At 36.8% G+C, this 12,782-nt stretch overlaps 1 protein-coding gene across 1 annotated transcript; it reads left to right on the forward strand.

Moving 5' to 3' along the window:
• The first annotated feature begins 3,515 nt into the window (after positions 1-3,515).
• On the forward strand, positions 3,516-6,687 carry LOC106295690 (putative leucine-rich repeat receptor-like serine/threonine-protein kinase At2g14440). The gene is made up of 9 exons (XM_013731658.1): positions 3,516-3,730; positions 4,072-5,127; positions 5,214-5,361; positions 5,666-5,737; positions 5,815-5,886; positions 5,962-6,033; positions 6,102-6,179; positions 6,275-6,456; positions 6,531-6,687. Exons 1-9 carry the CDS (start codon positions 3,655-3,657, stop codon positions 6,659-6,661), a joined length of 1,887 nt encoding a protein of 628 aa, XP_013587112.1. The 5' UTR covers positions 3,516-3,654; the 3' UTR covers positions 6,662-6,687.
• Positions 6,688-12,782: the final 6,095 nt, after the last annotated feature.

Genomic DNA, 12,782 nt, shown 5'->3' on the forward strand with positions numbered 1-12,782 from the left:
CTTAGGGATTGATCTATTATCCTATGGCTTTCATCTTAGAGATTATATTTTAGGGTTTCATTCTTTACAATCAACCAAATTCGATTCATTATGTTCTTAGAATTCGAAATACCTTTAGTTTAGTTGTTTGTAGAAACCGGACCACCAAGAATGAACCTCGAGCTTAGACACGATCGGGACGCGAGCTGGCTGGGACGCGAGCTGATTCTATCGGATTGCGAGCGGCTCTGATGCGAACGGGAGCTGTTGCTATCGGATCGCGAGCTGTTGCTGTCGGATCGCGAGCTGTCCTTGATGTAGGATGGAGCTGAGTTCGTCTAGGATCAGGAACGCCTTGGGGCTGGAGCTGATCAGGTGGAAACGAGCTGGAACGGAGTCACGAACGGATTAGGGTTCGTCGGTATCGTCGGGTTCGGATTAGGATTAGGATTCCAAAGCAAATCGGTGCGCACTGTATCTGTGCGTGAGGGCGCGTCGGTGGTTAGATCGACAAGCGGTTTGCACTGAATGATTCTTCTTGGCCAGAGTTTCGATTTGATATCTTGATCGTTTTCTGGGTCCTCACGGTTTGGGAGAACGGTCTCTTCGAAGTTCCAAGACAGATTCCTTTTTTTTAGGGTTTTAGGGGTTTAACGATTTGGTTTTAGGCTCAGGATGTTAGAGGCTAACGTGTTGATAATGTGTTGTAAACTTAAGGATTTATAACTGTAAGTTTCTGTATATTATTAATGAATAAGTGTTCCCTTTATATAGGGGTTACAAGAGAGATCAATGAAAATACAATAATATGAAAAATTACAAATCATAAACATAAACGAATTAGGAAATAGACAAGTTGTAGCTGCCTCTCTCTCCTCTCCAAGTCTCGCGGCCGCCTCTCTCTCTCTAGAGTTGGACCGTCTCTCTCTAAGTGTATGGGCCGGTTATGGACCGGACCGGTTATGGACCGGGCCGGTTATGGACCAGACCGGTTATAGACCGGGCCGGTTATGGACATCCTCCAATTGATTTATAACAATCTACTTTATTTATTCTGTCCTCTTTCTTGTCACTGTAAGTCAATATGTTGAATTGGGCATCATCAGTTAAACATCGGTTACAAATATCAACCCAAAATAGCTAACCAATTAATACGAAAAGAAACAAGAATACATGTGTAGAAAGTTAATAAGTTTCGGTAAACTCTGCGAAACAGGACCGTCTTCGTTAAATAAAAAAGGGAAAATTGTTTTTTTAGACCCAAAAAATGATAACTTTGTCTTATTAGACTAATCTCATATACTTTATGTTCTATTAGTTTAAATATTTTCAAAATGGCAACACTGCCCTTAATTTCAATGAAAAAATCAAAATTACAATTAATAAAACAATTATTAAATATTAAAATCTAATTTTTAACTAAATAATGGAAAAAATATTAAAAATCCCCCCCAAAAAAACTAAAGTTCAAATTTTTTTTCTCAGAGGGATCGATTGATCCCGTAAGCAATTGTTCGATCTGAACCGGTCGATCCTGATAAATATATCTAGAACAACGAAAATATGCGGAGCATATACTGATCGGCCAAGTCCATGTCAGTCGATCGCAGAAGCTCGATTCCACTTCGATCGATCGATCGCGTCTTCAGGTTCGATCGATCCCGTACCCAGTTAAGTCTTCCAAATTGATTTACTGGGTTTCGTCGGTTAAATCTGGTTTGATTCTCACTTGATTTGAACCGAATAAACACGAGATAAACTCTGAAATCTCGATTTCTAATCAAGCAAACCTATTTTTCTCTTCTCCTTGAAGAACAAAGGGGAGAAGAAGATGGCGTGAGAATAAGTTTCCAAATTTATTTTTTAATTTTTTAACTTTAAAAGTTGATTTTATAAATCACAATTTTCTTTTAAAAAAAATCGATTTAATAAATATAAGAAAACTGAATATTTCCAAATATTTTCTTCCCATATTTTTGGAACTGATTTTCCATATCCGTGGAATCTGTATTCTACTATACGTAGAACACAATAAACATGTTTGAAATCGATTTCTACTAGTTTTAGATTTATAGTAATGTGTAGATTTCGATTTTCATAGGTTTTAGATTTATAGTAATGTGTAGATTCCGGATTCTACCAATTTTAGAACGATAGGTTAAGCGTGGAATGGGTTTTCCAAATAGTTTTATATTACTATTATTTACGTAGATCACGTATTCTAAACATATTAGATTCAATGAAAAAAATGGATTACATTTTCTACTCTGTAGAATGTCAATTATACTTTTTGTAGAACAAAATATGAAATTATGATTTAAACACTTTTAGAACTAGAAAAAAATACCAATAAGTTGATTTAGGTATTTCATCAGTAGTTACTATTTTTTAATTTTTTTTGTTTGTAAAATTATTTATTTGATTTATTTTGAAAAATACTAAAGGGTATTAGAGAAAAAAATGGTACAAAAAAGAAATTAGACTAATAGGATATAGTTATAATTTTTTGGCCTAAAAAACAATTTCCCAATAAAAAACTAGTCATGGATTTCCAAAATTTAAGAGTTAATATACAAAATATAAGACTTTAAATTGTTAAAACTATATTTTGTTAAATTTTATTGACTTGTATAATTTAAAAAATCTCATCATCTATCAGCTTGTGAATATATTCACTGTGAATTGAGCTTTCGATGATTGTGTATTTCTTGAGATAGTGAATTGTTGGATTCTGGTTCTGGTACGACCCAACCGTAAGGATCAAACATCAATGGTTTATTTCCTTGCTTGCTCTTTTTGCGTGGTTTTTTTTTTATTGTGGGATTTTCATAGTGTGAAACGAAAGAATTTGAGTCTTTGACATTTTTCTATATACTATTTTTCGTTTAAAATTAATTTCGTTTTATAGTATTATATTTAAATATATGAATTGTAATTTTAATGTAGTTTCAATTGATTTCTTTCTTTCATCCTTAACTAAATTAAGAAAATGATATAATATAATTTTGTAATTGCCAAATAAAGATAAGAGTAAACATTTAATTATTTTTTTCGAAAATTATGTGAAAACGTTAGATAGGAGGATCTCGTCTGAAATAAGAGAGAGTAGGCGTTAAGTAAAGAATTTAGTCTTGATAAATGCGAGGACTGACTCTATCAAAGAAGATTATTAATGCGCCGAAGTCTTCATATGAGTTTGGAAATAAAATCTGAAAAGAGAGCTTATCAAGCATGCATGAACTTGTGGACACTAAAGAGAGAAAGAAACACAGAACTTTGTGGACGGAGCTTCACAAGACTTGGGCTGAATCCAACGATAAGGACAATGATATCACCCGCTATAGCACCTTACATCCGTCAGATTAATAGTTCGCCTATAATAGCTTACGTGCGCATCACAACACTTGATTAAACTCCATATTCTTCATCCAGAAGAAAAAAACAACACTGAAGAAAATTAAAATATTAGCGGTGGGAGCATTTAAGCTAATTTAATTCAATTTAATATTCACTTTTTTTACCTGCACTCACGTCCCTTGCTCTCTCACGTTCCATCACTCTTCAGAAAAAGGAAAACGAACAAAAGAACAAAAATAAAAATAAAGTTGTCCAATGGAGAAATGAGATTCTTGGAGAGATTCTTGAGAGACAAGTTTTGGTTCTGAAAGATCAAAGATGATGATGCTTCGATATACACTCGCGTGTCTTCTCATTTTCTCATTTGGTCTCACTTCTTCCTCTGCTCGCCAAGGTTCGTTTACCAGATGTTGAACTTCCATCTTCACTTCGATTTAGAGTAACTTTTTTTTTTTTTTTTTTTTTTTTTTTTTGTGTGTTATGTAGCTCTCCTGATTCGCAATATGCTCTCTCCTGATTCAAAATCTTGACTTAGATTCCGTTTTCTATGTCCCTTGTTTTCATCGTTTTTTTTTTTTGTAGATCAATATTTTGTGAATTGGATTCAGAAATAATAATTCCATACCTCCAATATGCTCTTTTGCTTGAACTTATTGAAATTTCCAATTCTTGATTCCCCACGATTTGTGTTTTGTTGATGCCCATCCAATAATAATCTATCTTGCAATTTAACAGCACCATATTCATTGCGGATCAGCTGCGGAGCTCGACATAACGTTAAAACACCACCAACTTATGTACTTTGGTACAAAGACATTGCCTATACTGGAGGAGTACCTGCAAATGCAAACCCGCCTAGTTACATAACTCCTCCCTTGAAAACACTTCGTTACTTCCCAATCTCCGAAGGTCCAAACAACTGCTACAACATAGTCCGAGTGCCAAAGGGACATTACTCTGTGAGGATATTCTTCGGTATAGTTGACCAGCCTAACTTCGATAAAGAGCCTCTCTTCGACATATCAATCGAAGGCACTCAGATTTACTCTCTCAAGTCCGGTTGGAGCAGTCACGATGACCAAGTCTTCGCCGAAGCTCGCGTTTTCCTCATGGGCGGCACATCCACGATCTGTTTCCACAGCACTGGCCACGGCGATCCCGCCATCCTCTCCATCGAGATTCTCCAAGTTGATGATCAAGCTTACAATTTCGGCCAAGGCTGGGGAGAGGGGGTGATTCTGAGAACCGCCACGAGGCTGACTTGCGGCACTGGGAAGCCGAGGTTTGATGAGGATTACAGTGCTGATCGTTGGGGCGGCGATAGGTTTTGGAATCCAATGAGGTCTTTTGGTGAAGGTGCTGACTCTCCCAGATCAACTGAGAATACTATCAAGAAAGCTTCCGTCTCCCCGAACTTTTACCCTGAGGGACTCTATCAGTCTGCCTTGGTTAGCACGGATGATCAACCTGATTTGACTTATAGCATTGACGTGGAGCCTAACAGAAACTATTCGGTGTGGATGCACTTTGCTGAGATTGATGCTACCGTGACTGCTGAAGGGAAAAGAGTGTTTGATGTTGTTATTAATGGTGACACTTTCTTTGAAGATGTGGATGTTATAAAGATGAGTGGCGGTCGGTACACGGCGCTTGTTCTCAATGCGACGGTGGCTGTGAGTGGAAGAACTTTGACGGTTGTTTTCCAGCCTAAGGGAGGTGGTCATGCGATTATCAATGCGATCGAAGTCTTTGAGATCATAACTGCTGAGTTTAAGACATTAAGGGATGAAGGTAAACACATTCTTCTATTTATCATTTGGAATCTCATGTGTTCCTGTAACACTGGATCACTATTGTCTTATTATTGTGCTTTTCAGTGAGTGCCTTACAGAAAATGAGAAAAGCTTTGGGGCTTCCTTCGAGGTTTGGATGGAATGGTGATCCATGTGTTCCCACACAACATCCCTGGAGCGGAGTTGATTGTCAGCTGGACAAGAACACCAGCAGATGGGTCATTGATGGACTGTATAGCTCATTTCTCTTGTTTTGTGCAAACATTATTAAATCAGCTTAACTCTACAATCTCCATCCATGCCTCTATGGTTTGTTGAACTCTTTATTGATGAGATAGGCTCTACTCTCTCAAATATGAAGTCAACAATACATCTAAACTAAGTCAGAGATACAAGGACTCTTTCTTTTGTTTAGGCATCTCATTAGTTAAAAGTTTATGGATCTCTCATTATTATTATTATTATTATTATTATTATTTTTTCGTTTTTCACCATGTTTTTTGAGTTGACAAATTGTTTATTTGTTCATTCTGCAGTGATCTTGATAACCAAGGTCTGAAGGGTTTCTTACCAAACGACATCTCAAAGCTGAAACATCTCCAGAGCATGTAAGCCAATACTTTATTCTCTCATAAACTGCAAATGCCAAAAACGTTTTATTCATATATATTTTCCAATGTTTCAGAAACTTGAGTCAAAACAGCATTCATGGAGGAATGCCTGCATCGCTTGGAAGCATTACAAAATTGGAAGTTCTGTAAGTGAATCAGTTCGTTTATTAATCTTTCTGCATCCTATCTTTTCGATTCTGAACCCTTACGCTTCTTTGCAGGGACCTCTCCTACAATTCTTTCAATGGATCTATCCCTGAAACCATAGGAGAGTTAACATCGCTGCGGATTCTGTAAGATCATCTACTTGCTGTTTGATTTTTGTTTGGGTCCATGTGATTCATACGGTATCTTTTTGCAGGAATCTCAATGGAAACTCTTTCTCAGGAAAAGTACCAGCAGCTGTGGGTGGAATGCTGTTGCACAGAGTAAGATTCAAGTAAGAATAACGAATCAGAAACCAAGTCCTTTAACATTGGCATGTGAAGAAGAGTCTCTTCTTGTTACCAACTGTTTCTCTGTATCTTCTGCCAGCTTCACAGATAACGCAGGTCTTTGCGGTATCCCGGGGCTTCCAGCTTGCGGGGCGCACCTCTCTTCTGGGGCCAAGATCGGGATTGCATTTGGTGTTAGTATAGCCTTCTTATTGCTCGTTTTATGTGCATTGATATGGTGGAAGAGACGACAAAACATTCTTCGAGCACAGCATATTGCAGGTAAAATAATCATTTGGGTCTTTGGTGGAGATTCTTACGTTTAGTGACATTGTTTTAAAAATATATATGTGCAGCAAGAGGAGCTCCTTATGCGAAGAAGAGAACCAATGTATCTCATGACATTCAAATGACACGGCACGGGCATAACAATAACCATGGCCAAGCACGTACTGCTGTTGAAAATGGACCGAGCTTGTTGTCCTGATTCCCACTTCTGTATTTTTCGTTCAGCAACACGAGTCTTAAACCTGCAAGGGACAGAATGTTCATAGTCGTGTCTACCACATTGGTCGTCATCACAAGTAAACAACAGAGAGAACATAGCAAGAGAGAGAGACCCTTGTTCACTCTAGTATGGCTCAGTTCGGAGAAGGATACAAATGTAAATCGTCTTGGGTTTAAACGAGTTTTAGATATTCGTTTTTTTTTCTTGTTTATTTTATGGGATTAGTCGTCTTTTGTTTCTATTTTGTTTGGTGGGAGTTTAGAGAAAACTACAACATAACTAAACATCTAAATATATTTACTCATTCAGTTTTTTTTTTGCTAAACCATTGTCATAAATCAACTTGATTATGTCGACAAAAAAGAATCAACTCGATTAATAGTTTATCCAAATAAAACCAAAAAAATTATTTTGAATTTGGTGCAAATTTGATTTTTAAGAAAGTTATATTTGTTATAATTGCATTATCATTTATGTAGTACTCGTATTACATATGTGAAAAGAGAAAAAAAAAAAGAAAGAAAGAAGCACGACGTTTTAGAAACATGATGTTTTAAAAGCACGGCGTTTCCAAAATATGACGTTTTCGAAAAATTTCGTATCAGTAAAATATTATTTTGAAACATAATAAGTCGGAAGGAGGACATGAATTAAGCAGGATGGGATTGAAGCACGACGGAAAACCCCAAGTTAGCTAAAAACACTAATTTTGGTATTATGAAATTTCTCGGGGAAGTCAGAGGCTCGAGAAATATTTTCCGTCAATATCAGAATTTAGTTTGAAATTTATTAAAATTATTCAGCGCATCAGAACGAGAGCGGAAAAATATTTGGGATTGATCGCGGATCGAAAATATGCCGAAAGGACCGAAAACAGGAATGAACCGAGAAGCTCGTGGTGTCTTAATGCATGTGATCAGGACGTGCTGTCTGTTTAAAGATAGTTTCGTAGCAGGAGACCAAACTATCTGGATAATGGTTTGATTGAGTAGATTGATTGAGTAGATTGCTTGTTAGATTTAATTAAATGCTTACTCGTTTAATTAAGGTTAGTCATTTCTTGGTAAGGGAGTGACTAACTGGTTGATTTGGTTAGTATTGATATTGTTGTTTAGTTCATTAGAAGTACTAGAGGTCTTAGGGCACATAGGCCGGACTACTTCTACTAGTTGTTAGTGTTTTAGAGTCAAGAGTCTAGATAGGTAGTCTGGAATCTAAGTCCTTAGGTTAGGTTCTAGATTAGGTTTGAGTTGAGAGAGTAATGCCGATAGCATGTGCGAAACCCGCCCATGCTAGGCATGTTTAAGGTGATTAGTGTTTCCTCGATCTCGTACCCAGCGGGTTCAAGGAAATCTCTTATTCGCTAGATCGGGAAGACTCAGAGGAACGAGGTCATGGCTTATGGCTGAGTTTATTCAGAAAGTGCATTCTGATCACAACACATTACAATATAGGCAAAAGGTTCGACAAGTTTTATTGGAAATTATAAGTGAAATAGGTCCCACTTCCATTTTCATACGTTACCTCTTGAATTTTGTAACACTCTTCCTTGGAGCTATTGTCGTGAATCGTTAGTTTCTTTGTTAAAAACCTCTAAATCCAATGCAAAAACCATAGTAGTATAAAAAGAGTACAATTCAGAAGCTCTCCCTCGAGTAGAGATTGTTACAGGTTTTGTTGATGATGCATTCCAATGCTATAAACACATTTTCTGAATATTGTATTGGACAGTGACTTCGTAAAATGGTTTGCAGCATTGTCACAGAATCGAACATATTTCACTTCAATTTCTTTGTTTTCTCAAGTTCTTGGGTATATGAAAAGAACTCTGGTGGTATATACTCGGTTATGTCGCTTTTGATATATGATTTCTTTATTTGAGCGACGCATGCTGCATCTTCTTTATATAAAATGGTCGGTTCTGATTGATGCATATTCCACTATTTGAGTGGATGTGTTGGCTTATTGATCTAAGCCAAACCACTCTCTACTTACTTCGTGTAGAACAATTGTTTCAGCATAATTTGAGAAAGTGACTACAAGCGTTTGCTTCTGAGAGTGTCAAGATATATCACTTCTTGCAACTGTGAAAATGTATCATATTTGTGATAGAGATTAATGGGGGTCAGGTAAATACCTTGCTGCGCTGAATCTTGCCAAAAGATAAACGGCAAATGATGTATCAGGTTGAGTACATTTTGCAAGATACATAAGCACTCTTATTGTACTTAGATATGACACTTCAGGACCAGGTATCTCCTCATTTTCTTCATGTCGTAGAAAAATATCATTTTCAACATTCAATAATCTAACGACCATAGGAGTGCTTAGTCGAATTGCTTTATTCATGTTAAGTCGTTTCAACACTCATTTTCTATATGTAGACTAGTGTAAAAATATACCATTTTGATGAGAATGTTCAATTTGTAACCCAAGACAATACTTTGTCTGTCCGAGATATTTCATCTCAAATTCTCCTTTTAAATACTCGGATGATTTTTGTATTTCTCTTTGGATCCCGATAATATTTAGATCATCAACATATTTAGCAATAATTACAAATCCAGATGTCGTTTTCATGATGAAAACACATGGTCATATATGACTGTTTAGTATCTTTATTTAGTTAAATGTTCGTGTAGCGGAAGCTATGATAACACAAGTAATCTACTGATTCTTAGAATACCTAGAATAATTGCCTTCTTAAGATCGTTGAGAGTCGAAACTCTATCCGAAAACAATGTAAAATAAATAACTGTTTCTCTGTATTTTTATTAAACGTCAAAAGCTGTTGGACTACAACCGCAAGACCAAGCATAAATAACAAAACTAATGAAAACCCTAATTTAAGAACAAAGCCACGTTAAGGACAAGACCCAGCAATAACAATTAATAAAGCTCACAATAATACTAGCCAAACACGTGACCTAAGTCTAACATGATGGCACCGGAGACTTGATGTAGTTGTCAAGATGCGCTGCATAAGTCCCTCCGACGATGAAAAGAGTTGACATTTTTTCTCTGAAAATATATTGGTATGAAGATATACTCATCAAACCTCCAAGTTCTTGCTAATGGACACTCTCCACGTAATGCTTTTGTTAACACGTTAGAACACATAATGTTCAAAGACGTTGTTGATCTGTTGCAGGTTTCAAAAACTTTGTCACCAAAGATGAAATCTATGGTTTTGGAATCTTCTTATACACGTAATCAGACAGATCTTCCCCATCAAAGAGATCACAGATTGGATCCACATCTTCAAATATCAGATCTTCATTAGCGTAGACATCAAAGATAGGCGGACCATATAGCTCTTTGTATAGATCTTCTTTATCATCACTAGCCGCAAAAAGATACTTGTTGCTGCATCCTTCAACTTCTTTGTTTAAAAGAAGATCATCATGTTGACACAAAATTAGTGGTTGTTGGTTCAGCTGGAGCACCATACGTAGGGCATCTTCCATGGACTGTTGCAATAGATCACACAGATTTTGTTGAAACTCGGCCAATACTTTCTGCAAGGCGTGAGCTTGCTCGTTCCTCCATCCCTGGAGATTCTTTCTTGGTGACATGATAAAAGAACCATTTCGGCTCTGATACCAAATGGTGTAGGGAAACTACGATAACGAAAGTAATATATTGATTCTTAGAATACCTAGAATAATTGCGTTCTTGAGATCGTTGAGAGTCGAAGCTCTATCCGAGAATAAGGTAAAAGAAATAAATATTTCTCTGTATTTTTATTAAACGTCAAAAGATGTTGGACTACAACCGCAAGACCAAGCTTAAATAACAAAACTAATGAAAACCCTAATCTAATAACAAAGCCACGTTAATAACTATACCCATCAATAACAATTAATAAAGCCCACAATAATACTAGCCCAAACACGTGACCTAAGACTAACATGATGGCGCCAGAGACTTGATGTAGTTGTCAAGATGCGCTGCATCAAATGTTCGTTGAGACTATTATATCACATGCGTCCAAATTGTTTTAAACCATATAATGATATTTGCAATTTTTTTAACATAACTCTTTAGGCTTAGAACTTAATGGTTCTGGCATTTTAAATATTTAACGGATTCTCATATAAATATCAATGTCCAAGGATCCATATAAATATGCGGTAACAATATCCATTAGACGCATCTCTAGATTTTAATTGGCGGCTAGGCTTTTCCAAAATCTAAACATGATTACATCCATAATAGGAGAATATGTTTCTTCATAATTGATCCAAGGTCTTTGAAAAAATCCTTAAGCCACAAGACAACCTTATATCTCATAACTTTGTTATTCTCATTTCGTTGCAAAAAAAAACTCATTCGTATCCAACTGGTTTCACAACATCTGGTGTGATTATAATAGGTCCAAATAACACTCGTTTGTTAAAGGAGTCAAATTCAACTTGTATTGCATCTTTTCATTTTGTCGAGTCGTGTCTCTTTTGAAATTTAAAGATATATTTTGGTGGTTCTAGATCATCACCCTCTTCATTTATTTCCTTCGAAATAAAGTACGAGAAAACATCATCAACACCATTAATTTTGATTCAATATTATGAATGTATAATTAATATAAATCTCATGATTTTCTTCAGAATCATGATGTTTAACATTGTCATCAACCTTATAGCTTATTGCTTCCAACTTTTATGCTATAGTGGAAGGATTTTGGTGTTATGTCTCCTTCTGTTTCCTAGAATTCATATCCTTAGAACCAACAGGTCTACCATGCTTCAAGCTTATTCTTGACTCCCGTGTATTATTTTCTATGCCACTTTCATTTGGCATTTCCATACGAGCATGAGCATTTACAGCCGGTATATGTGATTTTGTAACCGATTTGGTGTCTGCAAAAGCATCAAGTAGGTTATTTACGATGCTTATTAAATGCATAGCTCGATAGACCTCTAATTCCGACTGTCTGGTAGGAGGATCAATGTGTTGTAGAGATTGTAACATACCATTTGATATATTTTCCTACTTTTTTACTTTCTCCATTAGAACTGAGAATACTTTTTCATCAAAGTGGCAAACAGCAAAACATATCGTAATACGTCACCAGTTTGCCAGTTTGTGGTTCTAGATATCATATAATTGATGGAGAATCATAACGAACATATATCCCTAACCTCCTTTGAGGTCACATCTTTGTACGTTAGGGAGGTGCAATTGGCACATATACATCACAATCAAAATAATTTACTGAGAAATATTTGGCTCGCGTCCAAATGCCAACTTTATTAGGAATTATTTTTGATATGCACTTGGTTTCACCCGAATCAGTGCTTTTGCATGCAAAATAACATGTTGATGTATAGTGTTTTTACATGTTTTTAACTATTTATTTTAGTCATTTTAGTGTCTAAGTATTGCATTTAGGTGTCATTAGGTGTTTCATTTGTACATATTGCATACACAGGTGTTTGGAAAGCACAATCATAAGTTATGGGGCAAAATCGAGGATAAATATGAACCAAATGGAAGTTTGAGGTCAAAACCAAAGATCTGCAAAAGCTCTGGGACCGAACGTGCAAATACGCAGAATTTGGCCATTGTTGTGTCGTGAGTTTCAGAGCGCTCACCATGAAGAAGCCAATCTGTTGATCCGTTCTGCTCGATCCTTCCAGTCAAACCCAAGCTTCAATCTGAATAATCCGTGGGTTCTAATCGAGCGATGAGAAGAAGTGTCGCTTGCTCGCTTTATCCCCTTCGATCCGAGTTCAAGCTTCAGTACGTGAAGGACAAAACGACCGGTGGATGAAGATTGGAGTGCTCAATCCTCTAGTCTCGACCCAGCTCTCACTCTGACGAACACAAATCGGCTGAAGCATAGAACTTGAAGCGCTCAAGTCTTCATGCTCGAGCCAGCCGTGGCGATTGATGGCTGTGACGACAAATATAGCGAGTTCGATGGTTAAGCAACGGATGAGACAACACGGTGGTGCCGTGAAAAGATGACGGCGAGCAGTTGCAGTGACGACTGCGAGAAGAAGACCCGAACTCGAGACGCGGCCGAGAAGAAGACCAAACGCAAACGCGTTTTGTGTCAAAACGCAGTCGCAGAAAAATAGCATTCAGCTTTTTGCTA

The sequence above is a fragment of the Brassica oleracea genome, chromosome C5 (assembly GCF_000695525.1).
Source record: "Brassica oleracea var. oleracea cultivar TO1000 chromosome C5, BOL, whole genome shotgun sequence".
In the NCBI taxonomy this organism is placed as follows: domain Eukaryota; kingdom Viridiplantae; phylum Streptophyta; class Magnoliopsida; order Brassicales; family Brassicaceae; genus Brassica; species Brassica oleracea.